Source organism: Emiliania huxleyi (assembly GCF_000372725.1).
Source record: "Emiliania huxleyi CCMP1516 unplaced genomic scaffold EMIHUscaffold_97, whole genome shotgun sequence".
NCBI lineage: Eukaryota > Haptophyta > Isochrysidales > Noelaerhabdaceae > Emiliania > Emiliania huxleyi.
The window spans coordinates 280,647-305,953 of record NW_005194814.1 but is presented as its reverse complement, the minus strand read 5'-3'; the positions used below and the strand labels follow the sequence as shown (position 1 = coordinate 305,953).

The following is a 25,307-nucleotide window of genomic DNA, read 5'->3' as shown; positions in this document are numbered from 1 at the left end:
TCTAGACAGGACGAGGCGGCTCAGGCGGAGGAGCAGGTGGACGCCGCCGCGCTGCTGCAGGTGCTGCGGCAGCAGCAGCTCATCCTTCGGCAGCTCGAGGAGGCGCGGAGGCAGGCGGCGGAAGGCGGCGGGCCGCGCCAGCAGGACGGCGTCCGCACCCTCGAGCGCCGCCTGCGAGGGAGGCCTCTGAGCGCGCAGTCAGCTGATCGCGCGTTGAGGGCCGGCGCCGACGCCTCTCGCAGGAGGCGGCCGTGGCGAGCGTGAGCCGCGTGGCGGCGTGACCTTGAGCCGGCGTCCGTCTCTCGCGAGTGCCGTCTCGTCGCGCCCGCGCACGCGCACCTCCAGCGCGCCTCACACAGAACACTTCTCACACAAGTCACATTAAAGAATTCGGCGCCAGAAAAGAATTTTCCGACCTCGTGCAATCCTCGCAATATAGTGTATATTTATACACCCGCCGCCGAAACTGTGTCGTATGTGCGTCTCTCGTGCGACTCGTCTCTCATGACTCATCTTTCATCTCTCGAACCGACTCGCGACTGCGATGCTACTGGTAGGCACTGGTACTGCGACTGCCGACTCGAGACTAGGTCCAGCCCTGGGTGGCGCAAGATCTGAGGTTTTGTGACAATCCTCACATCCGTGTTTTTCTCGTTGTTTTGTCGCTCGCTCCGCTCGCCACCTCACGCTCCGTAGCCCGGCCATGGCCAGTACCCCGCGTCTCAGTGAGACGCGTGGTACCATCCAACTCCGGTCGACGGGCTCGAATGCGCTCAGCCTCAGGAGGGACAAAACCGCGCGAATTCTGCACGCCTCGCTGCACCGCTGGCTTGACTGAATCAGGCAGCAGCAGGCTGCTGCTGCTGCCACAGCAGCAGTCTGCTGCGGCCCTAATACGCAAGTTGATGACTAGCAGCACTGCCGGGGGCATTCGAGCCGCCACAGCCGGTGTGGTGCACTGCCACCTGCCCGCGGCTACGCACAATGTGCGCTCGCATTGGATGAGCCCTGCTGATGGACCTGCATCGCCTAGCTGCACGAGAGCAATGCCGCAGGCAGTGGCCGTGGCATACACTGCGAGCACACTTGGTGCAGCTGCGAGGTGCAGCAAGAGCACGTCGTTCCTGCCTCTGATGCCACTCTCGCGGCTTGCAGCGCGTCACTCGCGCATGCTCTCCAGGAGCTATGGCGGGCGCGTGTGTGGGGCTGTAGCCTGTGTTTGGCCGGTTCTGACCCGTTTACTATCAGTATCATGTCCGGGCCACAAAAAATCGCACACGGGTAGCGGCTCAGGGGCCCAGTAAGTCGCGGAATCGCCAAATGTCACAACCTGCGCCACCCAGGGCTGGACCTAGTCTCGAACGAAATTTCGAGTCGGCAGTCGATGTCGATCTGTGGGAACCCTGCACAAAGACCGCAGGGCGGGGACCTGTTCCTTTTTACCCATCTCCTAGTAGAGGTGTCCGTTTTATTTATTTATTTATTTCGATCTCGTCGAGATATGCGACTTGCGACGGACACTGCACTCCAAAGTGCTCCAAGCCATACGGAAAGGCTGCTCACGTACTATTGGACGAAATTACTCGACGCTCTCTCTCTCTCTCTGGACTCTGCGGATGGCCAATGTGTACATGAGAACTACACACGGGAAGCCAGGGCGCCGTGACAGCAGCGAGTGCGCGCGGCCGAACAGAGCAAACACGGGGTGACACGCCACGCGCCCAGCAACACCGGAATAAATGCCAGACCCGCACCCAGGAAGCGACAACGACAACAGTGACATGGACATGTGCGTCTTGCGTGTACGCGGTACGCCGCCGCCGCTACTGCGGGGGCTCAGCCCGCTCGGCTGCCCCCGCCCCTGCCCGAGGCGCCGCTGCTGCCCGGGGCCTCCGTCTGAACCTCTAGGTCGGTCATCCCGAAGAAGGAGTGGGAGATGGCCTGGAAGGGGGTGATGCGGTGCTTCGGGTCGTAGGCCAGCATCATCATGATGAGGTCCTTGAGCCGAAGGTAGTCGCTCACCTGACGTGGGTTGCAGGGTCCGGGGGCGGCAGGGTCAGAAGGCCGGAAGGGGCATGGGCGGCGGGCAGGAGGGCGGCGGCGGCGAAGTGCGGCGAGGAGGCGGGGCGCGCGCACCGAGTGGCCGGGCTCGTCCATGCGCCGCCCCTCCGGCCCGCCGATCTCGACGCCGAGCACGTCGTCGAGCGAGCGGCGAGGGGTGGAGCGCGCCGCGTCGCGCAGCACAAACGAGCCGTCCCTCGCGGCGCGAAAGTACTTTTGGCCCTTGGTGCCGGACTGCACCATGTGGGCGGGCGGCGGGCCGAGCAGCTCGTAGATCTTGCTCACCTGGTCCGCCTCGTCCTGCCCCGAGAAGAGCGGCTCCCCCGTGTGCATCTTCACGAGGATGCAGCCGAGCGACCACCTGCAGAGCGTCGGGGGGCGCGTCAGCGGGCGAGCGTCCTGGGCGAGCGTCCTGGGCGTGCTGCAAAGGTGGACGCGGCGTGGCGCGGCGGGCAGGGTGCGTGGGGAGAGAGGGGGCACAACACTCGGAAGTGTGCCCAGGTGTCTCGGAGAGTGTCCCGCACATGTCGATCGACGTCGAGTACGGGCAGCCGAGCAGCACCTCGGGCGAGCGGTAGAAGCGCGACTGGATGTACGAGTACACGGTCTGCCCGTCGCGGCACGAGGAGCCAAAGTCGATCAGCTTGATGGCCGACCGCTTCGGGTGTCGCAGCAGGATGTTCTCGGGCTTGAGGTCGCAGTGGATGACGGAGACGTCGCGCAGCGTGAGGAAGCAGAGTGCCTTGAGGATCTGCTTGCCAAACTTGCGGATCAGGTTGAGCGAGACGCCCTTGAAGCCCGTGTGCCGCAGCAGGTCGTACAGGTTGTACGAGAGCATCTCAAACACCAGGCACTGGTGCCCTCGGAAGAGGAAGTGCTCGTGCAGCCGCACGATGCAGGCCGAGTCCATCGTGTCTTTGATGTTGAGAAACTCGAGCAGCTCGATCTCCGTCTTGGCCTGCTGCAGGAAGGGCTTCTTCGACTTGATGATCTTGATGGCGACGTACTCCGACTTGCGCTGGTCGTACGCCTTGACCACCTGCGGGCGCGCAGGGCCTCGCGGCTGAGGCGTGAGGGAGGGGCTCGCTGGCGGCGGGCCGGCGGTGGCGCCTGGCCGAAGGAGCCCTTGCCGATGACGGTGCTGACGATGTACCGCTCGTTGAAGAGCTCGCCTGCGGCGCGCGGCGCGTGTAGCGGGTGAGGCGCCGGCCGCGCGCCGACACGTCGCGCTGCGGGGCTGCGGGCGCACCATTCTTGACAATGTAGTCGTAGTTCTCGTCATCCCAGCCTGCCCCAGCCGGAGGCGAGGGGCGTCGGGGCAGGGCAGTGGGGGGCGGACGAGGAGGCGCGGGGGGGAAGCGAGGGGTCGCGGGGAGAGCGCGCGCGCGTGCGCGGACGGCCGACGCGCCGTTGTTGAAGGACGCCTTCCGCTCCTTCTTCGACTGGCCCGCCAGAGTCGCCGAGGACGCAGCCTTCTCCTCCTGTCTTCTCTTTCGCTTCTCGTAGTAGACCTGCGGGCGCGGGCGCGCGGGCGGTTGGCCCGGGTGGCCGCGCAAGCCCAGAATCGCGAATCCCCCCGCCTCGCGAAGGGTGAGCGTGCGCGGGGCGAGCGCGCGGGGGGCGAGCCGACCCTGCCGCCTGCCGCCCTGCTGCCGCGGGACTCTGGGCCCACCTCCGTGCAAACCCACGGGGCGGCGCGCGGGTGCGGACGGGCCGCGGCGCCCTCTGGCGTGCTCACGGGGCGTCTGCGCCCCCCCCCCCCCCCCCGACGAACGACGTCCAGCTTCCTTACCACGTGCCGCGACCCGCTCCTTGACACACTCGACTCATCGCGCGACGATGCTGCAGGCGAGCGTTGCAGCGCCCTCGATGAAGTACGTCAGGGAGCGCGACGATACCGTTTTTATGGCATCTGCTGCCTCGCTTCTCTCGCTGCGACCGCATCCGGGGGCCTGCGCCGACCGCCTCGCTTCGCCAACGGCAACGCTGCCTATGACTGCGGCACGCACGTCGGCTCGCCGCCCGCGTCGCCCGCGGCGGGCCCGCATAGCGCGCCGCTCGTCGGGGGAGTGCCAAGGAGGTTGAGGAGTGCAGGCTGCCTCGCTCAGACCGCCGCCGACGCGGCGCGGGGCCGCCGTCGGCGCTGCTGCGGGGCTCCTGCGCTGTGGGCTTCACCATCGTGTCCTGAGTACGTCGCCGACGCCACCTGCCGCTCGCCGCTGCCTTGCATTTCCCTGCCATCAGGCAAACACACACACACACACACACACACACACACACATTATTAATAATCAGGTATTAATTATTAATTATTAATCCTCGGGCGGCGGAGCGGCGCGCGGCGGCGGGCGGCGCGAGGCGGCGGCGCGGCGAGGCAGCGGGCGGCGCAGGGCGGAGCGGCGCGGCGGCGGGTGGGGTAATTAGTTCATTATTAATTAATTATTAATTAATAATCACCGGGCGGCGGCGCGGCGCGGCGGCGGGCGGGGCGGAGCGGGGCGGCGCGACCATCGGCACTGAACGGGCCAGCTAGCTGGTCTTTGAGTCAGGGCAATGGTCGCGCCGCCCTCGACTCAAGGGGCTGCCTTCCACCGGTGGCTGCTCAGGCCGGAGGAGGGGGGGAGACCTCCTGTTCCTCGCGAGGGGCGCCTACTAACCTCGCTTGCGAGGGGCGTGTGGCATGTCTTGCGGAACGGGAGCAGGCCCCTCCTTGCCCGGTTTGCGATGCAGAGCGGTGGTCGTGCCATCTTTGCTTCGTACTCGAAACCACTACGCCGCAACCGTCGCCGGCGCGCGACACGTTCCCGTAGGCCGGACTGTCCTCGTCGAGAGTGTGTGCCGCCAAGGCGGGACGCACTCAGGGACGGTGCCGACGGGACGCGGCTCGAAGGTGTGGCTCCGCAGCGCGGCTGGCACTCGTCGCAGAGGCCTCACCTTCGTGCTTCGAAAAGTCGGGCATGGCTCCACCCGCAACTTCTCGCTAACACGCGCGCACCGCCGAGCCTGCGGCGGGCGCGCTGCGGCCGCACGTCTAACTTCGTCATAGTGCCACGACGTGCGGCCTAGATTTAGCCCACGCGCCCTAGCACGCGCCTCTGCTCACAAACACTCACCCATTGAATTGTCACTGCCCGTGAGTGCGAGATAGGGCTAGCAGTAGGCAGCTAGCCTCTGAGGAGGGCGTCCATAGACACCTCACAAGACCCCACACACGGTCTCGTCCGTGCCTCGCCGGCCGGCGACGCGGCGAGATTGCTAGAGGCGGAGCGGTCTGCTCTAGTCTCGCATCTTACTTCCCGTCGTCTGTTGTTTGTTGTGCCCTTGTTTGTTCTCTTGGCACCTTGGAGTGCTGGGGGGGGCGACAGGGAGGATGTGGCCTTGAGTTATGTGTACGCCAACTCAGGGTGTGTGGCAGCCAGCTGGCTGTGTGTCTTGTGAGCCTGTTTGTATCTGTGTGTCGCTCGTGCGTGTCGTCATCATCTGTCTAGCGTCCACCCATACCGCGTTGGTGTCCCGTCCGAGCCTGGCTGTTCTTCACCTTTCTACCTATATACCTACCTCTTCGTACCCCCCATAGCCTTTGTGTGGTAAACTTTAGGGGGGGCAGGCAGTGAATGGACGAGAGTAGGGATGGACGCGCGGCTGCTCCTGTTGCGCGGGTAAGAGCTAGGGTAAGAGACGCCTCTTCAAATCTCGGTCAAAAAGGCAAAACTCCTGCTCCACGAGACGTTCGGCGGCGGCTTCTCGCCCACCGCCGTTCTCAAGCTGCGCCCCGCCTCGCGCGCACGCGCGGCAGCGTTGACCACACGGCCTACTCGCAAACGCAAAACGCTAGAACTCTCTCTCTCTCCTACTCGCCCAAGTACTCGCTCTCTTTTGTGTCCCACCATGCAGAGCGCATCTCTCTCTCTCTCTCTGTTGTGCGAGGCGGAGAGAGAGAGATTTGTTGTTTGTTGCGAGGCGTGAACCGCGCCATTCGCTCTCACCACACCTGGCAACCCTGTCTGCACGTCTCGCGCGCGCGTGAACAGGGCTCCAGGCCCCAAATGACGTGTGAGTGTTAGAGTTGTTTGGTATTGCTAAATAAAAATCTCTCTCTCAAAAGAGCTACATACATCGAAAAAGGCCTCGTGCACGACCGACCGACCGGGCAAGCCCAGGCCCCGCCGCGCTCTAGAGCGGCTCCCACGGCCACGCTTCTCGGTAACGATCGAAGAAGCCCCCCCAGCCCCAGCCCCCCCCCCCCCACCCCCACCCCCGACGAGATGTCCAGGTTCCTTACCACGTGCCGGACCCGCCTTTTGAGACACTCATCGCGCGACGATGCCGCAGCCGAGCGTTGCAATGCCCTCGATGAAGTACGTCAGGGAGAAGCAGCTCGCCAACGGGCTGGCCGTCAAGTCTCGCGCCGCGCCGGTGGCGGCTGCGACAACCACCAGCACCACCTTCACCCGCGAGACAGACCTCGGCGCCGCCTCCGAGCTCGGCCAGAGCTCGACGTGGGTGATTTCGTGCTTCAATCCGGCATACTACTGCAACACTGGCGACGGCATCTCGCGCACGTGGTGCGGCGGCCGCGAGGTATGCGCGATCGGCGGCGGCGCGGGCACTCTGGCGTGCTGCGCCACCGTCACCTGCTGCTGGCCAGTATACACGTGGGCGCACTTTGCGCGCGGCCGGGCGGGTGTGGACTACCGTGACTTCTTCGGCGGCCCTTCGGATTCGACCGCGGCGCCGCCGGCCGCGCCGCTCAACCAGGAGATGTCGCAGTAGGGGACGGCGCCGGGTGGTGACTGCAGAGTGCAGACTAGCCAGGGCAGGCTGGAGAAAGGAGGGCACATGCCACATGCTCATGCAGTTGTGTGTATGCGTACAATAAGACTTGCTTTACGTTTTGAGTCTGTGTACTGCACAAAGAAAAACGGGGCAGCCAACGGGCCCTCTCCGAGGAACTCGACGGGCGGGCAGAGCCGTTCCCTACCACGTGCAGCCACGCGCAGGCACGCACAGTGTGGTGTACTGGCGCCGCAAGCCCCGTTGCCGTTCGTCAGCCGTTCGTGCGGTGCCGTGTGCGCGGTGTGGCGAGCTCTGCTTCTCCCTCCTCCCTGACGTACTTCATCGAGGGCGCTGCAACGCTCGCCTGCCGGCATCGTCGCGCGATGACCGATGAGTCGAGTGTGTCAAGGAGCGGGTCGCGGCACGTCGTCGTCGCACGTGGTAAGGAAGCTGGACGTCGTTCGGGGGGGGGGGGGGGGGGGGACTTCTTCGATCGTTACCGAGAAGCGTGGCCGTGGGAGCCGCTCTAGAGCGCGGCGGGGCCTGGGCTTGCCCGGCCGTGCACGAGGCCTTTTTGACCGAGATTTGAAGAGGCGTCTCTTACCCTAGCTCTTAACCCCGCCAACGCCGCGCGTCCATCCCTACTCTCGTCCATTCACTGCCTGCCCCCCTAAAGTGTACACAAAGGGTAGGGGGGTAACGAAAGAAAAAGAAAAACGCGAGCGCAGACCTACCTAGAAGAGCCTTTCAACCTGATCGTCACACAACAGGTAGAGGTAGACCGCCGCCTGCGTTGGTCCCGCCGCACCTCGCGGCGCGCACCGGGCAAAGACGTCGGGCAGCAGCGGCCCCACCGTGGGCGAGCGGCCTCGGCCGATGGACAATCGCGCGCCGTGGCGAACTACAAGCTTCAGTCCGACTCTGGTTTTCTTTTCGGTGAGGACGACGGCTTCTAAGGAAGCCGTCGCCCGTGCCTTGCCTTTGCTTGTAAAATTCTTTTCGTCCGTGCCCAGTGTAAAAGAAAGAAAACGGACAACCCAAGGGAGGGATGGGAGGACGGCACGCCGGTCGCCGCCACCACACAGGGATTTTAAGGAGAGGTGCCCAGTGTTGTGCGAGGCAGCATGAGTGTAAAATTCTGTTCGTGTTGTGCGAGGGAGTTTTGTAAAATTCTTTTCGTCGATTGTGCACGGTGCTAAGTGCATTGCCGCTCTTAACGGAGTCGCTTAGGCGGCTCCGGTGGTGTGCCGGTGATAGTACTAGCACGCGCCAGTTCACACCTGTGTCGAGCCTGTGTGCTTTGAGAGAGAGTTTTGTTTAAATTCTTTTCGTCGAAGCCTGCTGCTAATTTCCGCTAGACACCGCACGACAAGCAGCCGTGGCACCGCCTCTCACGCCCGGGGCCATGACGCTCGTGTCCGCGTCGACGCTGCTGCAGCAGCACCTGCTCGCACAGGGCGCACCTCGTGCGGCGGCACGCCTCGCGCGGGCGCCCGCTCCTCCGGTGTCGCCGCCGCTCTTTTCTCTCGACGCGCCCATCCACCTGTGCGACACGCCCTCGTCGGCCGATGCGCTCGCACAGATGCTGCGCCGCACTCTCGCCAGTGCGAACGACACCACCCTTGCGTTCGATGCCGAGTGGCGGCCTGACGGCCGCGGCCGCTGCAAGAGCCACCCGCCGTCGCTGCTGCAGCTCTCGACGGCGGATGGCGTCTGGCTGGTCGACTTGGAGGCGGCGGCGGTCGTCGAGCACCCCGAGAGGCCGCTCGTCCTCTTCGCCGAGGTGTTGCGCAGCGAGAGCGTGCGCAAGCTGGGCTTTGCGGTGCAGGGCGACCTGGACAGGCTGCAGCTGCGCTGCTCGCCGAGGGCCGGCTTCGCGCCCGGCTTCGCGCTCACCGCCCGCCGCGTGGTCGACCTGCGCGAGGCGTGCAACCGCACCCTCCCCGGCGTCGAGCCGCCGTGCGCGGGCGGCCTCGCCGCCCAGCTCTCGCGCTGGGCAGGCGTCACCCTCGACAAGGCGCCGCCGTGCGCCGCGCCTCTCTCCCCACGCCACGTCCTCCCTCGCCACACCCTCTCTCACACCCGCCCTCTCTCCCGCTTCCCCTCTCCCGCACATCCTCTCTGCCGCCACCCGTCGCCTTTCCACCCCCCGGCGCCTTCCCACCCACCCCGCCTCACCCACCCATCCACCCAGCTCCGCCACCCGCAGGCGATGCAGTGCTCTGACTGGCAGCGACGGCCCCTCTCTCGCGAGCAGCTGCGCTACGCCGCCGCCGACGCCGCGAGCCTCCACCTCCTCGACCGCGCGCTGGCAGACGCGAGCCGCGCGCTGGCAGACGCGAGCACAGACTCGCGCGCCGCACGCGAGCTCGCGCCGCCCTCTCCAACACCTGTGGGTCCTTGACATGTCCTGGACCGCACCATAGGCGCGTCGAGCGCGAGCTCGCCGCGAGCCCCGCCGCACACACGGATGCCGCCGCCGACACGGATGCCGCCGTCGACGATACCGAGGCTGCGGAGCTTGAGGCGACGCAGGCGGAAGGTCTCGAGCGAGTGCGCGTCGCTGTGGCAGCGGCGGCCGCCGCGTTGGCGGGTCACAGCGAGGGCGGGGCCGAGGTGGCGGTGGAGGCGCGCGGCGGCGGCAGTGGTAGCGGCGGCGGCGGCGGCGGAGAGGTGGCGGCGGAGGAGGCGGGCGAGGCGGAGGCGGAGGAGGTGAACGCGCTCTGCTTTACGGCCGGCGGGGCGGGGCTGCTGCTCGTACTCACGCCAGCGAGCCAGCAGGCAGAGCTGCGCTGGCTGAGTGAGACACGCCCACGACACGCCCGCGACACGTCCACGACACGCCCAGGTGGAGCTGCGCTGGCTGAGCGTCGTCCTCGGCGTGGCGAGGCGCAAGCTCCGCCTCGCTTCGGCCGACGAATGTGTCGACCTCTTCGGCGCCCCTGGGGGGGAGGTGTGCCGCCTAACCCGTGGGCCATGACACGTCCCTGACGCGTCCCAGGCGCCGTCCCCGGGAGGGTGCCTCCCGTCCCGCTGCGCGCCGGCGTGAGAGTGCTCTGCCACCCCAGCCTCGGCGAGTGCGCGGAGCTGTGGGGCTCGAGCGGCGACCCCCTGCACATCCTCCGCGTGCAGTCGCCTCGCGTCGCCCTCCCGCACCTCGCGGCAGCGGCCGCGCGTGGGCTGGCGCCGGGCGAACCGGCCTTCGCGTGGCTCCCGCCGCCGGGCGTGTGGCGCGCTAAAACTCTCTCGACGGCCGCGCCTCCAGGCTCGCCCCGACTCACCGCCCGCCGCCCTCGCCTCCTCCTCCCCCCCTCCCCTCCTCCTGCAGGCACGGCTCGCTCGACGACGCGCTCGACTCGATGGCGGCCGCGGCCGAGGCGATGTGGCGCGACGCGGCGACGCGGCAGCGGCCGCACTCTCAGCGGCCGGGGCTCGTCAGCGAGACGGCGTCTGGCTACCTGAAGCAGCAGCAGCTACAGGCGCCGAACTTAGGCGACGGGGGCAGCGACAGGGACAGCGACGGGGGCAGCGGCGGCGGGGTGGTTGCTCCGGAGCTCGGGCTGGTTGTCGACTCGTCCCTCTCCGTGCTCGCGCGCAAGCTGCGCATGGTCGGCGTCGACACGCGCGTCGCGGGCGAGGTGATCAAGGGGCAGCAGCCGGCGGGCGGGGAGGGACAGGGCTCTCCGGCGCTCAGTCCCGCCGCCGCCGCCGAGGCGGCTGCCGCCAATGGCGGTGGCGCGGAGGCGGTTCGGGGGGGCGGCCGCTCCGCCGCGCGGCGCAACGTCGGGCTGCTGCGCGTCGGGATCGTGCCATCGCTCTTCGACGAGCACATGCGCAGCGCCGCGCTCGAGGGGAGGCTCATCGTGATGAACGCGGGCGCCAAGCGGGCGGCGGGCGCACTTCCGGGCGCCGCCTACCGCTTGCTCGCCACCGACGCGAGCGCGCAGTTTGCGGAGCTGCTGGCGGTGCTCGAGTTGAGCGGGCTGGTCGACGCGGGCGGCTCGCGCTGCGGCATCTGCAACGGCGACGAGTGGCAGACGCTCCGGCCGGACGAGGTCGAGGCGGGGCAGGTGCCGCACGCAGTACTGCGCGTGCAGCCCGTCTTTTACCGCTGCGGAGCCTGCATGCAAATGTTTTGGCCGGGGGACAAATACGAGAGCACCATGGATGGGCTGCGTGCGGAGGGCCGCGACGTGCCGCCGCGACGTGCGGGCACGGCTGGCGTCGCGTGGCGACCGCCCGTCCCGTCTGCCCCAGCCCGGCCACCGACGGAGGACCGCCGCCGACCTCCAAAGACGGGTACGCTGCACTCGACAATGCGAATGAAATTTAGCTTGGACGAGTGACTCTCACTGCGACTCTTGAGTGATCTGTGATCTGTAAGGGTCCGCCCGCAGGCGCATTTTGTATACCGAGGCGGTGCCCGGTGCCGAACCTGTCGGACCTTAAGACAGCATTGTAGATCCCTGGGCGAGGGTGGTGGCGTCCCCGTCGGGAGGGGCTGTCTGGGGGGCGCCCTCCCACCGTCACCTCACCAGCGTCCCGGTGAGTACGGCGATCAGAGCTCCCCCGTTCGTCAGACTTCCCCGTTGGAGGTAGGCCGCTCGTCTAGCCAATCAGCCTTAAGCGAGCGGCCTGGCCGTTGGAATGGCCGAGGTCGGTGGACTTGCGTCCTCGCATCGGTCGTGGTTACAAGCGGCGTTATGAGCAAACAAGTTACCATCCACGAAACACATTCCTCAGGAGGGGGGAGGTCTATATAATGACGAATGACCTACCTAGTGGTTGTCCGGCATGCGAGGGCATGCTCGGCCGTTCGGAGTCCCCCAGACCCACTGTGACTGTCCTAGAAAAGCTCATCGTGTTCGGTGCGGGGAGTATATGCATATGTGTTTTCAGCACAATCCACACACAAACCCACAAGAGCGCACTGAGCACTTCCAGAGAGTTCCACAAGCTCCCTCACGTCTCAGAAATAAACGTATACAGCAGACCCCTCTACTAGGAGATGGGTAAAAAGGAGCAAGTCCCCGCCCATGCGGTCTTTGTGGATTGTGCAGGGTTCTTTGTCTCACGTCTCAGGTGATCTCGGCCATATCTCATTTTGTGTTCTGTGTCTCACGTCTCAGATGATCTCGGCCATATGCATACTCATTTTGTGTTCTCTCTCACTTACATCTCACGGAACTCGCCCGAGTCTACCCGCGGCTTCGGCGCGCTGCATGCGGAGCGCGGCGCCAAAGGAAGCGCCTCGCGCAAGGCACCGCACCTCCGAACGGGAGGCGCTAGGCTGCTGCACCCGGCGGCCCCGCTGTAACGGCGACCCTGCCTCCTCCTCCCCCTCCTCCTCCTCCGGGATTTTGTGCTGCACCGCGTCGACCCACGCGAAACCTTCAGTGCCCATGGGCCTCAGCTCCACCACTCTGCCCGTCAGGTTCTGGTAGGTGAAGCTCTGAGCCCTGCAAGTCTTCTCTGCCATCAGCCACTGGTGCGCCAGCATCCGCCGGTCGCCAAAGGTGAAGCAAAGAAAGGCGAGTGGCTGCGGGGCGACGCCCGTCTCCGTGGAGTGGACGAATTCTCCGCCGAAGACGATAGCTTGGCCGAGTTGGTAACGGTATTGCCTAATTCGCCCTCTGTGATCCTGGCAGAGCAGTTGGCAGTCTGAGAGACGGCTCATGTCATGCAGCGGCGCCATGAATGTGAAGACCGTCTTTGCGTTCCCCGGAAAGTCCCTGTGAAAGTTCGTCTTGTGTGCGGCCCGTCGCCGGACGAAAAAGGCGGAGAAGAGGCACACCTCGCAGAGGAAGGCAAACTGCTGGGCAATCTGCAGCCGGTCAAAGAGGGCCTGAAAGAAACGGAAGGAGGCCTCGCCAAGTGGGCTGATCCAGGCAATGTCGCTCTGCCACCTAGGAGTTGCGGTGCAAAAGTCAGAGTCGCCGCTCCTCAGCTTTTGGAACTGTCCCGAGGACGTCTGGAGGAGCGGAGTCTCTGCAGGCCGCAGCTCATTGTACATTCTCCTCGCCACCTCCATCGCTTCCGGCGCCAATATTGGAGCCGCGAAAGCGCCGCCGTCAATCGGGCGCACCGTCGAGGCGCTAGCAGCGCGACGGTCCTCGAGGGAGACAGCCTTCGACCTCGCGGGCGCCATACACACACATTTCCGTCGCCACTGTCTGACCGTGGAGTTCTCGAAGTAAAAGGCGGGCGGCGCGGGGTCGTGGGGGGGGAGGGTGGCTTCGGAATTTTGAGCGTACTTTTCTTTTGTGTGTCTCTCTCTCAGTGTAGTAGTAGTTTTTAGCTTAATGGGAGAAAAGGGAGAGGGGATTGTGTTCTCTAGGCCCCTAGGGGCCCCCCCTCTCTCTCTCTCAATGTATGTAGCTCTTACGTACATTCCCGGAGGAGGACTGCTGACGGGGTTTGCGATGAGGAGCGATCCGAACGTGGCATTCGGGTGATCAGATCACTACCGCCGAAGCGCAAACAACGCAACAGCACTGCAACTCATCGGGCTCATGCTAGCATCCATTTTCAGTGTATGTAGCTCTCTCGCCGCTTTCCTCCCGCTGTGATTCTGTGTGAGCTCTGAGTCTTGTCTGCCAACAATACACCTAAAATTCTTAGGAACATACCCGTAGGTGAACTGCTGACAGGGTTTGCGATATAGAAAGGGAAAGCATCGAAAAGAAAAGACGATCCAGCACGCAGTGGCGAGAGAGAGCCTGTGTGGACGACGTCGAGCTGTGGACCTGCGAGACGACGTCGATCAAACACAGCCGTGAGATTCCAGGTTAGCTCTCTTCTCAGCGAAGGTGCTTTTGTGCATGACCGACGTGCAGCGTGATGGAGCCCGTGTCCACGCTACTCATCGGGAAGGGATCAATGAAATTGCCTGACACGTCGACCTTCGAGCCGTTGCTGCCGCAGGCGACGAATGTGCGGCTCTCTGTCGCTGCGCAAAACTCTCTGTCGACGCACACAACGTATGAGCTCCCTTGCGAGCGTGAGTGTGTGGGCGCGGACTTCAGCTGATGGACGTTGTGCATCGCTTCACCCTCCGCCGCTGTATCGCATCGCCGCTGAATGAAAGCCTGCTCGAATTGGCCGAGCGAAAGGAGCAGGCGGCGGCGGAATGTGAGATGAGGCTCGTCCACATTCCACCAGGGCCTGGCAGCAACGCAGGCGTGGTCAAGACCAACAAGGGTGGCTACCAGAGCTACCCCGAACCTTTGCGGCGAGCTCCGCGACCTCGTCAGCGTGGCACTCACGGAGGTTGTCGCGCTCGAGCTTGACGCCCGCGGACACAGCACGAGCTACGAGGGCGACGAGTGGCTAGCGCCCGCACCGGGCGAGCTGCACGAAGCCTACGCGTGGCTCAACGTGAATCGCGGGGCCAACTGGAACGCCGTCCACCAGCATGACGTCGAGCGGTGGAGCGCCGTCTACTTTGTGAGCGATGGCGAGCCGAATGCGCCTGGCTTCCCGTGCCCCGAGAGCGGCCACATGCTCTTTCGATGCGGGCCCAAGGGAAGGCCCGCACATCCTGCCACCGATCTCGCTCAGCCGAGCCACTTCTCGCACAGTTACATGTCCGTGGCGCCGACCCCGGGCTCGCTGTGGATCTTTCCGGGCTCCGTCCCTCACGCCGTCATGCAGGCGGTCCTGCCCGATGGAGTGGCCGAGGCAGAGCAAGCGAGGATCAGCATCGGCGTCAACTTTCTCGACGCGAAACCTCCGCCTCCCCATGGCATACCGCCGCCCGTCGACCCCATTGCATAGCCCCCCTCCCACCGGCACCGGTTTGACTGCTAGAATCCACGCTGACCCTGAACTGATCGCATCACGCCGCACTTGTGAAGCTCGCGTCTACGGCATGCACATCTTGGCTTGCTTTTGCTACATGTTGTACATGGTCGCACGTGTTGGTCGCATGTGCGAATCAATGTATTGCCTTGGAGTTAGTACGGGTTGGTACGATATTTGTTTTGGTACGTGTAAAAAGAAACAAAGAAACCGGACAACGCAAGGGAGGGATGGGAGGACGGCACGCCGCCACCACACAGGGATTTTAAGGAGAGGGGTGTGGTGCGCTAGCCGTCGCCCACCCTTGGTACGTGTGCTGAGCCCGATTAAATTCTTTTTCGTCGGCAGCGGGAGTTCCTACTCGCGCGGTCGGCGCGGCCTGCTACATGTCGCTAGCTTTCGCTCTGGCGTCGGCCACGGCGGCGCTCATGCACGCAACTTCGGTCTCGCGGCAGTGCGCTGTCGGCCGCGCCAGCAGCGCTCGCCTCGTCGAAGCCGCTCCGCCGCCCGGCTTTGTCTGGGCGACCGATGACGGCGCTGATGCCGGCAGGCCTGCTGCCGGCGGGCCGGACTGGGGCGGCGATCTGGCGGCCGAGGCTCGCATCGCCGTTCGGTGCGTCCAGCGGGCGATGCAGCTTTGCCAGGCGCTCGCTTGCGACATGCGCGTCGTCGATTCCGAGGCGAGCGGCAAGGAGATGGACGAGTGCGACGTCACGGCGGGCGTCTCCTTCATCAAGGCCGGAGACTCGACGCCCGTCACGGCGGCAGACTTTGCCATCCAGGGCCTCATCTCGCAGGAGCTCGGGCGCGCCTTCCCCGCCGACCGCTTCATGGGCGAGGAGGACGCGGGTGACTTGCGTGAGGACGCCGCGCTGCGCAGCCTCGCGCTGCGGCTCTCGTCGCAGTACGGCGGAGAGCCTGACGAGGCCGCCTTCCTCGCCTCGGTCGACCGCGGGCTCGAGCCGCCGCGAGGCACGGGAGAGCGCTGCTGGGTGCTCGACCCGATCGACGGGACCAAGGGCTTCATGACGGGTAAATATATTTGTGCTACCCGGGCTGTCGACCCTTTCGAGGCACGTCCCTGACGCGCCCTGGACACGTCTCCTAGGCCAAAACTACGTGGTCGGGCTCGCGCTCGTCGACGGGGACGGAGAGGCGCTGGTCGGCGTGATGGGCGTGCCTGCCGAGGAGGAGGTGCCTCCCATCATGGCCGCCGTGCGGGGGCGCGGGCCTCTCGTGGCGCGCGGCATGCTCTCGGGAGCACACCGGCCAGTGACACGTCCCCCGGACGCGTCCCTCAGGCACGGCCTCACGTGGTGGCGTGCCGGCGGCGACGCGCCCGTGGAGCAGGAGGCGGCGCCTCGCCCCGCTTGGGCGGACGGAGGGGCGGCGCCCCCGTGGCTCATCTCGCCGCAGCGGGCCTTTGCCGAGTGCCAGCCGTTCGGCGCGGCGCACCCGCCGTCGGAGGTGTGCTGCGGCGCGATGATCAAGTACTTTTACGTCGCGGCGGGCCGCGCGGCGGGGTTTGTGCAGTACGAGGAGCAGCTCAAGTCCTGGGACCACGCGTGCGGCCTCATCTGCGTCGAGGAGGCGGGCGGGAGCGCCTCCGACTGCGAGGGAGGCCGCGTCGCCTTCCCCGGCCGCACCTTCCGCGTTCAGGGCGGCGTCGTGTGCTGCTCGCGGTGGGCGAGCGAGGAGGTGAGGCGGCGGCTGCTGGGGGCGGCGACGCGCCGGTGACGAGCCACGGGCGCCTCTCTGCTCTCTCTGGTTGGAGCGGTGGCAGACGGAGACGCTCTCAGGTGGGCGACCTGTTAGGTCGTCGGGTTTTTTTGCGGTTCATTGCAGAGGTTTAATCGGATAAGAAACGATCAACGAATAAAAAAGACGCTCGCCCTCGGTCGAGACGGTCCTCCCCACGCTCAGGCTCACCTCGGCCTCGAGCTCCCGCCGCTCACCTTTTGTGCATTGTGGTTCTTACACGTTACAGAGGTTTTTGTTTTGCACCTTAGTCGTCCAGTGTGCGGGTCTGCCCTCGGCCTCGCGCGGAGGATGATGGTTGATACATGCCCCGGATCTCGAGATACATAGCGCGGGTGACCTACACGCGAAATTCCACCCTTTTCGCAAAGCTTTAGGTTAGGTGAAGAACAGTCGGGCTCGGACTGGACACCAACGCGGTATGGGTGGACGCTAGACAGATGATGACGGCACGCACGAGCGACACGCAGCTAAAGCTAGAAAAGCAACCAAAAAGGACAAGGGCTCGGAAGGCACACACAGAAAGAAAAACGCGGCGGCGTTAGCGGACCTGGGTAGCGCCCGGTGCAATCCGCGCAAGCAACAGCTGCCGACCACGCTGTCGGCAGCGACTCCACCCGGCAGTGGCCGCTCTCCACCACGCCACCGCACCAGTATATGGCAACCCAGCTCGAGCGCGACAAGCACGCTCGCTACCTGCTGCACTGCCTTCGTGAGGTGCCCCAGCCGTACGCCGCGCTCGACACTAGCCGGCTCTCGCTCGCATACTTTTGCGTCGCCGGCCTCGACGTGCTTGCGCACTTGGGGAAGATAGACGCGCCGCTCCGGGCGGGCATCGTGGAGTGGATCTACTCGCTCCAGGTGCTGCCGCCCTCGGACGGCTGCGCCGGCCTGCCTGCAGACCGGCTGGGTGGCTTCCGCGGGTCGGGGTACCTCGGCGCCGCCCACTCGTCGGGAGGCGCGCCCTCGAGCAGCCCGTACGACGGCGCGCACCTCGCGATGACCTACACGGCGCTCGCGGTGCTGCTCACGCTCGGCGACGACCTCTCGCGCGTCGATGGGCCGCGTGTGCTCGCGTTTGTCAGCTCGCTGCAGGACGAGGCGGGCTGCTTCTCCGCCTACCCGGGCGGCGAGCGCGACATGCGCTTCCTCTTCTGCGCGGCGGCGGTCGTCGCGATGCTGCGCGGCGGCGCCGTCCGCACAGAGAGCAGCGGCTGCGAGCCCTTCCCGGACCCTTCTCGGACCCTTCTCGGACCCTTCCTGCAGGTGCCGTGCCTCCGAGCAGCGGCATCGACGTCGAGCGGGCGACGCGGTACGTCCTCGAGTCGCGCGGGTTCGACGGCGGCTTCGGGCTCGGACCTGGGCAGGAGGGGGAGGGAGAGAGAGGGAGGGAGAGGGAGGAAGAGGGAGAGGGAGCGCTCCTCCGCCGCCGTGGCCGCGACCACGCCTCGCCTCCCCCGCCGCAGGAGTCGCACGGCGGATCCACTTTCACCGGTCTCGCCGCCCTCGCGCTGATGGGGACCCTTCGCCGCTTGCCGCAGCCGCAGAGGACGGTGCGGTGGTGCGTCGAGCGGCAGGCGAGATCGAGCCGAGATCGAGCCGAGATCGGAGCGAGATCTGGCCGAGCCGCGCACCTTTCGCAGGTGGGGGGCTTCCAGGGCCGGCCAAACAAGGACGAGGACACGTGCTACTCCTTCTGGATCGGCACCCTCAATTCGCTGCCTCTCGGCCAGATCTCGGCCGCGACTTCTCACTCTGGCCACGAGTGCGGCTCCAGGCGGCTCCCTCGCGCTACTCGGCGCGGCGACCCTGCTGCAGCGGGCCGCGCTGAGCGCATTCTGCCTCTCGTGCCAGTTTGCGCACCCGACGTTTGGCGGGATCGCAAAGCACCCGGACACGCGGCCGGACCTGCTCCACACCCACTACGCCCTCTGCGGTGCCCGCCGCGCCGCCCGCCCCGCCCTCGCCCCACGCGCCTCACGGCTCGCGGGCGGCGCCTGTGTAGGCCTGTCTCTCGCCGGCGCCGCCGGGCTGGCGCCCCTCGAGCCGCGGCTGGGCATCACTGCGCGGGCGGCTGCGCGAGCGCGCGGCTGCGAGGCGGAGGGCGAGTGCCAGACTTGCGAAGAGGAGACGACGGTGTGGGACGGATCGCTGCGTGAGCCGGGATGAGAGCATCATGATCATGGCTGTAGCATGTTTCGAGGCTCCGTACCAGTCAGGTACTCGCTCTCTCTCTTTCACACAAAAGCACAAAACCCCGGGCGCCCGAAATCGCACACGATACCGTGTTGTCGAGGGGACACTCAGGTGTCACAGCTCACACACAGCGGGCGCACCACGTGAGGGAACACCCCGCACGCCCCACGCCGCGCTCGACGGTCGCGATGGATCGACAGCACCGATCAGTGACAGTCACTCTCTTATTCACGCAAACATAACAAACATACACAGCCGTGTAAAATGTTCTGTCACAAACAACCGCGCACAGAGGTCGTACGTCATGTGAACTCACATCCTAAAGCCCCTCACCTTGAACTTGTGGCCTCCGCTGCTCGTGTCGGCGAGCACGGTCAGCCGCAGGGCGCATTTGCCGCCGCCCTCGGAGCTTTCCATCTCCCAGGTGTGCCATACCCAGGTCGACGCCCGCACGCTCGCCGCGGCGGCGTGCGCGTCGATGCGCTGCGCGTCGCAGTGGCACACGCCCCTGCACTCCACCTCGGCGGTGCCCATGCCCTCGTACGAGGTGAGATGCTCGATCCCGACGCTTTGCGGCGCTCCGGCGCGTCGATCGGGCAGGTCAAACTCGAGCACCGCCCCGGCCACCAGCGCGACCACGCCCGGCGACGGCTTTCGCTGGCCCTGAAGCGGGCTAAGGCTGTGGCTGCAAAAGATCCACGCCGGCGGCGGCGCATGGAGGAACGCGGCGTAGGCAGCGCGCGACGTTCCCAGCGAGGGGCAGTGTGCCGAGACGTTGTTGGTTGGACGGGCAACGCGGCAGTCGGCGGTGGCAGGCGGGTCGCATAGGCCCGTTCGCCACTGAAGCGGTAGCAGCCGCTGCGTCCCGCTTTCGGGCACGATCGCGTACGGCTTTTCCAGCGAGTAGCACGCGTACGGCCTCTCCACCGCGGTGTTGACCTTGTGCAGCGGCGGCGGCAGCCGCTCGCGCAGCCGCGCGGTCGACTCCGCGGCGGGTGCGACCGCCGCCCGCGCCGCGGCGCGGTCGAACGCGTGCGCAAGCATCTCTGCAAGGAGCGCGGCGCCGCGCCGCGCGCGCGACCTGAGCGGATGCAGGCAGTCGCTCGGGCCCCACACCGTCTCGCAGCCGATGCCGAGCGGAGAATTGAGGCCGAGCCGCCGACCGGCAACATCGGAGACGTTGAGGCGGCCATCGGCGAGGAGGGGCTCGAGCGCCGCGCGCGGCGAGATGCACGTAAGCCCGTAATGCTCGCACACGCGGAGCTCCTCGGCCGCCGCAAGCGCCCACACGTCTCACGACCGCCGGCCTTGCACCAGTCTCTGATCGAGAGCAAGATGATCACGGGTGCGCGGCCACGGGAGAGGAGCTGCCGCACGAGGCTCTCGATCGTCGAGAAGCGAGGGACGTCCCTCATGAACGGAGCCATCGAGCCCGACTCGGCGATGACCACATCGAGCGATCCGGGCAGGACGTGCGTGAACAAACAGGGGATTGCGGCGCTCAGCGGCGTCGCATCGAGGCCGGCGTTCTGAATCGTGACCCTCGTGCGGCCACGAGCGGTTCAGGTGCTCCAAGAGCTGAACGGCGAAGCCGTGGACGTTCGCGTGCGGCCCGTACTTGAAGCAGCGCTTGTCCGGCTGGGCCGTGCACCCGGCGTTCTGCGCGACGCTCGCACCGAAGACGGCGAGTGTCAGAGGCCGGCCGGCGTCGAGCTTTGCAAACGTCGCCCGCCAGCGCGCGTCGGCTCCCGGAGCGGCGAGCGAGCGCCTCAGCGCGATGGGATCCGGGGACGGCGCGTCCCGAGAGAAGGCGCACGCGCTCCGCTGGAACGGCAGGGCGGGCCGGGCATCGCTGCGGCAGCTGCACTTGTGTACAACGCGGCGCCCGGCGGGTATCCACATGGCCGGGTCGAAGTTTTGGTCCCACAACGAAACTGGCCGCGGCACGACGACCAGAACGTGTGACGGTCGACGCAGCCGAAGGTGACGCCGGCAGTGCAGGGCTTGTGGCTGTGCTGCTCGAGCAGCACGACGCCACATCGGGATGTCATGACTGATGCGCAGATTTGTTTTGTTTTTCCTGTTGAAGGATAGTGAAGGATAGTTTTAGGTTCGTTGTTAGGAGTATGGCAGTGGGGTCGGAGGGCGGCCGGGTCGCCCCGGAGCGGCCCCGCGCGGGGAGGTGGGTGGAGGGCGGGCGCCACGCCATCGGGCAGGCCGCGCGGGGACGCAGCCGGGGCCCGGGGCCAGCGCGCGGCGCTAGAGGGCCGGGCGCAAACTTGTTGCACCTGCACCTGCACCTGCACCTGCACCTGCACCTGGGTGCAGCGAGTTTTGGTGGTTCGAAAAGCGGAGCGCGCAGTCCGTTGTGGCTCGAAACGCGATGCCTCCGCCGGGAGACACGGATGGCGCCGGCGGGAGCGAAGAGGCCGGCGATGCGCCGCACGCGGTCGTCGTCCTGCCGGCGACTAGCGAGCCGGTCGAGCGTGACCAGTCGCACTCGAATCTGAGCAGTACATTGAAGCCGCTGGTGGAGAGAGAGCATCGCGAGCGAGGTGACGAGGATGGAGCTGTGGGTGTAGTCAGTCGAGGCATGGCTACGTCGTCCAACGACGAGGCGTCGGAGAATGACGAGACGTCGGAGAGTCGTGACGGTGATTCTCGGGCCGAGGCCGGGATGTCTCACTTCGCAACGCGGTTCAATTGTGGACGAAGATGTACACGGAGATGGGAACATGGGATGTGGTGCGACGACATGCGGGACAAGCTAGGATCGCACATGCTTCTGCATGCTGCATGTTCGTACCGCGAGATCAAACCGAGGTTTATACGGGTGTGGCTCCAGGGCCCGGTGCTCCTCTGTTGCGAACCGGCGCATGTGTGTCCGCAATGTACTCACTGATGTGGCTCAGCAGGAGGATCAGGACGGCAACCACGCACAATGTCTGTGTTGTACGCGCGAGCGATGCTGGGCTATCATTACACACTGGTTGCGATCGGGAATCACATGCACAACCTGGAATACTGAGACCAGAAGATCTACTGTCCAGGCCTAAAGTCTGCCCAGGTTGTCAGGGACACGATCCCGGCGTGAACACGACTAACTGACGGATCCGCTCCTGACAGTGGCACGCACCGCGCGCTGCGGCGCGTTGTCTTCGTTTGAAGTTAAGTCGACGAATCAGAGCGCCGTCGGCGCTGTCCCTCGTTTTCCTCCGACGGACCGCCCGTCCGGCACCGCTCCGGGACGCACGCACGCACGCCGGTGAGACACCATCAAGCTGCTGTACGGCCCCAGCATCGCCTCCCCAGGCTTAGCTAGATTGAGAGATATTGTGCACATGGTTGGTCTCTACAATATTTACACTGAACCCTCAGAGCTCGTCCCGCCACGGCCATCCTCGGCCTCCGGAGGGCCCCCGGCCGCGGCGCGGTGCGGCGGCGTCAGCCGCGTCACAAATCCGACCACAGACAGAGCACCGGGACGCGGCGCGGGCGAATCGAGGCCCAACAAGGCGTATGCATTGCCTATTCAGGGCTATCACCTGGACCTCACAACAGGCGCCTGCGGCGCTGTGCTCAGGAGCTGCTGCTCTAACCTGTTCACACTTCATAGTGGACAGTACAGGATTGTCCGAAGAGGTTACCGGCCAAAAGCGCATGTCTTGAAGGTCCGATACTGGAAGTCCATATAGGCACCTTATTTTACAAGGATGCGAAGAAGAAGGAGGCCTTTTCTAGTCTAGGACGAAAAGAAAACCCGCTCCACTGATGACAGCCGGCGCCCGAAGAAGGAGTTTCAGGCGACCCGACACCTACTCATGCTCTCCCTCGTTTTCCTCGCGTCGGCGGCGCCCTCGCTGCCGCTCCGGCCTCCGCTCCTCGCGACGCCGTCGCTGCCGCTACGCGCCCGTGCGCTCGCGGCGGGGCCTCTCCCGCTGCGCGTCCCGCCGCCGCGCATGACTGCCTCTTCTTCCGACTCGCGATCGAGTGAGTCGGCGGCGCTCTACAGCAAGATGGAGCGGCTGCTGCGGGCGCCCAAGGCCAAGGCGTCGCCCCTGGTCCGCTCGCTCACGCGCAACTGGCTCACGCTTCCGCCGGAGGAGCTTGTGGAGAACGCGCTGGTCATCGGCCGCAGCCTTTTCGACACCTTTGACGACGGGTTTGAGCTCCTCGAGGCTGCCGAGCACGTGGCGGGCGGCGCGCTCTCTGCACGGGCGTACGGCGGGCTCATGCGGATCGGGGAGGCGGAGGGACGCCACGCCGACGTGCTGGCGCTGCTCGGCCGGATGCGCGCCTGTGGGGCCCCGCCAGGCCCCGCGGTGATGCTGGCGGCGATGCACGCCGCGGCGTCGCTCGGCGACTGGGGCTGCGTCTCGCGGCTCTTCTCCGAGTACGCGGGCGACGACGGAGCGGCGGCGCCGCTCGAGGTGCTCGGCGAGCCCGCGGCGGTCGAGGAGCTGGAGGAGGCCCTGCGCGGGTGCTCTCCACTCGCGCCGGGCGCCGCGCTCACCCGGTACGACACGGAGGCGATTCGGCTCGCCGTGCGGGCGCACTGTGCGCGCGGCGACGGCGCTCTCGCCGAGGCGAGATCCACCCGAGATGAAGAGAAACCAATCGCCCTCCCCTTATGCTCGCCTCGTCACACTCGCGCCGCACTGGACAGGCCACGCTGGCTCGGGCACGCGAGCTCGCCCTGCCGCTCGACCTGCCCGCCTACGCGGCGGTCGCGCGGCTCGCGCGAGCGCGCCGCTCCCTCGCCCCCCTCGGCTATTTGCGGCCTGCGGACATCGTCCTCTCCGCGGGAGGGGCAGTTGAGCCGTCCGTCCTCGAGGCGCGAGACCCCGCTGCTCTGCCCTCTCCGCTCCGATACGCCCCACTCGTCTCTCCCCTCCCCTCGTCTTGCCCTCTCCTCTCCTCTCCTCTCCTCTCCTCTCCTCTCCTCTCCTCTCCTCTCCCCTCCCCTCCCCTCCTCTCCCCTCCTCTCCCATCCTCTCCCCTCCTCTCCCCTCGTCTCGCCCTCTCCTCTCCTCTCCTCTCCTCTCCGCTCCGCTCCTCTCCTCTCCGCTCCGCTCCTCTCCGCTCCCCTCTCCTCCTCTCCTCTCCGTTTCTCTCCTCTCCTCTCCGCTCCTCTCCGCTCCTCTCCTCTCCGCTCCTCTCCTCCTCTCCTCTCCTCTCCCCGCCTCGCCTCGCCTCGCCCCTCCTCTCCTCTCCCATCGACCCCCGACCCCCGACCCCCGACCCCCCTGTTCCTGTCCGCACCAGGCGCGCGCCGCACTGTCGCGCCTCTCGCGCGCCGACAGAGACCTCCTCGCCGCGGGCGTGTGCGCCGCCGCCCTCGCCGCCGCCGCCGTCGTTGCTTCGGGAGGCAGCTCGGCCGAGCTGGATGGTTTCTCCAACGCTCTGACGGGCTTCGACCACCTCGACGCGCTGTGATGCGCTGTGAGGCGCGCGGCGAGAGGTGTGGGTTTTGCGTGGGTAGGTGCCCCCGCTCACCCGGCGGCCGCGGCTGTGGAGGCGTGGCATACGTGTGTATGAACTAGTACCATCCTTGGGGAGCGAACGAAGGTACGTGTAAGCCGTATATTGTGTGAGGAGAGCATGTGGAGTGGGGCCGGTGTGGATGTGCCATGTCGGAGTGTATGTTGGCGGAGGCGGAGCGGAAAGGAGACCAAATCGAAAAAGAGAAGCACACCCTGCTAGGGAGTTTCGAGTATCGAGTGTACTGGGCTGGGTCTTTAGGCATTGTGGGGTTGGCACTCCCATCGACCCTCATGACCTCCTGCGGTCTCTGAGATGGACACCAGTGGGTGTGGGACCACGGCCAGGATACACTCGAAGGCTGGGTAAGCAGTAGAGGTCGATACTCGACGCGTCCCACATGGTCTGTGTCGCTGTCGGCACGCTGTCGACAGGACGTCGAGCGACACCGGTGGCAGTGCCACCCAGGAGTGGTCGGTCGGTCTCCCGTCATGAGAGAGCCACCATGTGATCCGTATGATGATTCCTGACAACCGCCTCAGTCAACTTTCGTCACAGTTCCCGCTCTGAGAGGAGCTGCGGGTCAGCTCGACAGCTGGAGCTGTGTCGCCGGCGTGCGGCGGCCTGCCTCCGGAGGTGCCTCTGAGGTGGACATTTTTTGGTCACCGTGAGAGAACGCGTTCGAATTTTTACTCGGGAGTTTCAACTCTGCACGCGCACCGGCCAGGGCTACAATAGTGCCAGTGAGGCGGAGGCGCGAGTCGGAAGGCCGCGACCGTCAAGTGTCCCCTTCGTTTTCCTACAATCGACCCAGCCACGTACGAGAGAGACGATTTTCTGGGCACTGGGGGCGGGAGAGTTTTTCCGCCGAGTGCCGGCGCGTGTGTTTGGCGGATGGCGCGCGATTGGGCGTCGGTGAGAAAAAAGGTGTGGATTTTCGGGCACTGGGGTGTGGAGGAAGTAAGCCTGTACACCCGTGTCAGAGGGGGGGGGGGGGGGGCTTCTCTGGTAGGACGGGAACGAGATGATAGTAGGGAGTAGAAGAAAGCCAAGAGGAGCCCTGCCCACGCACGACTCCGCAGGAAAAGCCCCTTCCCGGCCGTGCTTGGCCAACGCTCAAAAAAAACTGGGGCCCCCCAGCAAAAAAAGGTTTTTTCTTAAGTTGAAACAAGAAACCGGCCCCCTTCAAAAGGTTCCCCGCATCTACCCCCAAAACAAGCCAAAGGGGGGCGGGG

At 65.9% G+C, this 25,307-nt stretch overlaps 7 protein-coding genes across 7 annotated transcripts; 5 read left to right on the top strand and 2 right to left on the bottom strand.

Moving 5' to 3' along the window:
- Nucleotides 1–1,470: 1,470 nt before the first annotated feature.
- EMIHUDRAFT_466294 (hypothetical protein) lies at nt 1,471–4,572 on the bottom strand (the record flags this gene model as incomplete). The annotated part of the gene is made up of 7 exons (XM_005756465.1): nt 1,471–2,022; nt 2,137–2,422; nt 2,586–3,100; nt 3,172–3,233; nt 3,311–3,349; nt 3,470–3,572; nt 4,519–4,572. The coding sequence occupies 7 exons, from the start codon at nt 4,570–4,572 to the stop codon at nt 1,837–1,839; spliced, it is 1,245 nt and encodes a 414-aa protein (XP_005756522.1). The 3' UTR covers nt 1,471–1,836.
- A 3,670-nt stretch (nt 4,573–8,242) lies between these two features.
- On the top strand, nt 8,243–11,170 carry EMIHUDRAFT_453977 (hypothetical protein; the record flags this gene model as incomplete). The annotated part of the gene is made up of 6 exons (XM_005756464.1): nt 8,243–8,862; nt 9,264–9,430; nt 9,839–10,062; nt 10,392–10,583; nt 10,665–11,043; nt 11,112–11,170. The coding sequence occupies 6 exons, from the start codon at nt 8,243–8,245 to the stop codon at nt 11,168–11,170; spliced, it is 1,641 nt and encodes a 546-aa protein (XP_005756521.1).
- Nucleotides 11,171–12,009: 839 nt separating this feature from the next.
- On the bottom strand, nt 12,010–12,985 carry EMIHUDRAFT_221524 (hypothetical protein; the record flags this gene model as incomplete). The annotated part of the gene is made up of 2 exons (XM_005756463.1): nt 12,010–12,087; nt 12,209–12,985. The coding sequence occupies 2 exons, from the start codon at nt 12,983–12,985 to the stop codon at nt 12,010–12,012; spliced, it is 855 nt and encodes a 284-aa protein (XP_005756520.1).
- Nucleotides 12,986–13,677: 692 nt separating this feature from the next.
- EMIHUDRAFT_221523 (hypothetical protein) lies at nt 13,678–14,613 on the top strand (the record flags this gene model as incomplete). Its single annotated transcript, XM_005756462.1, has 3 exons — nt 13,678–13,770; nt 13,863–14,021; nt 14,107–14,613. The coding sequence occupies 3 exons, from the start codon at nt 13,678–13,680 to the stop codon at nt 14,611–14,613; spliced, it is 759 nt and encodes a 252-aa protein (XP_005756519.1).
- A 406-nt stretch (nt 14,614–15,019) lies between these two features.
- Nucleotides 15,020–16,501, top strand: EMIHUDRAFT_453976 (hypothetical protein). Its single transcript, XM_005756461.1, has 3 exons — nt 15,020–15,669; nt 15,746–16,104; nt 16,183–16,501. Exons 1-3 carry the CDS (start codon nt 15,024–15,026, stop codon nt 16,372–16,374), a joined length of 1,197 nt encoding a protein of 398 aa, XP_005756518.1. The 5' UTR covers nt 15,020–15,023; the 3' UTR covers nt 16,375–16,501.
- Nucleotides 16,502–16,955: 454 nt separating this feature from the next.
- EMIHUDRAFT_439295 (hypothetical protein) lies at nt 16,956–18,624 on the top strand. Its single transcript, XM_005756460.1, has 6 exons — nt 16,956–17,584; nt 17,662–17,765; nt 17,865–17,972; nt 18,039–18,099; nt 18,173–18,331; nt 18,401–18,624. Exons 1-6 carry the CDS (start codon nt 17,053–17,055, stop codon nt 18,562–18,564), a joined length of 1,128 nt encoding a protein of 375 aa, XP_005756517.1. The 5' UTR covers nt 16,956–17,052; the 3' UTR covers nt 18,565–18,624.
- Nucleotides 18,625–22,375: 3,751 nt separating this feature from the next.
- EMIHUDRAFT_439293 (hypothetical protein) lies at nt 22,376–24,289 on the top strand. The gene is made up of 3 exons (XM_005756459.1): nt 22,376–23,177; nt 23,258–23,425; nt 23,857–24,289. The coding sequence occupies exons 1-3, from the start codon at nt 22,413–22,415 to the stop codon at nt 24,025–24,027; spliced, it is 1,104 nt and encodes a 367-aa protein (XP_005756516.1). The 5' UTR covers nt 22,376–22,412; the 3' UTR covers nt 24,028–24,289.
- Nucleotides 24,290–25,307: the final 1,018 nt, after the last annotated feature.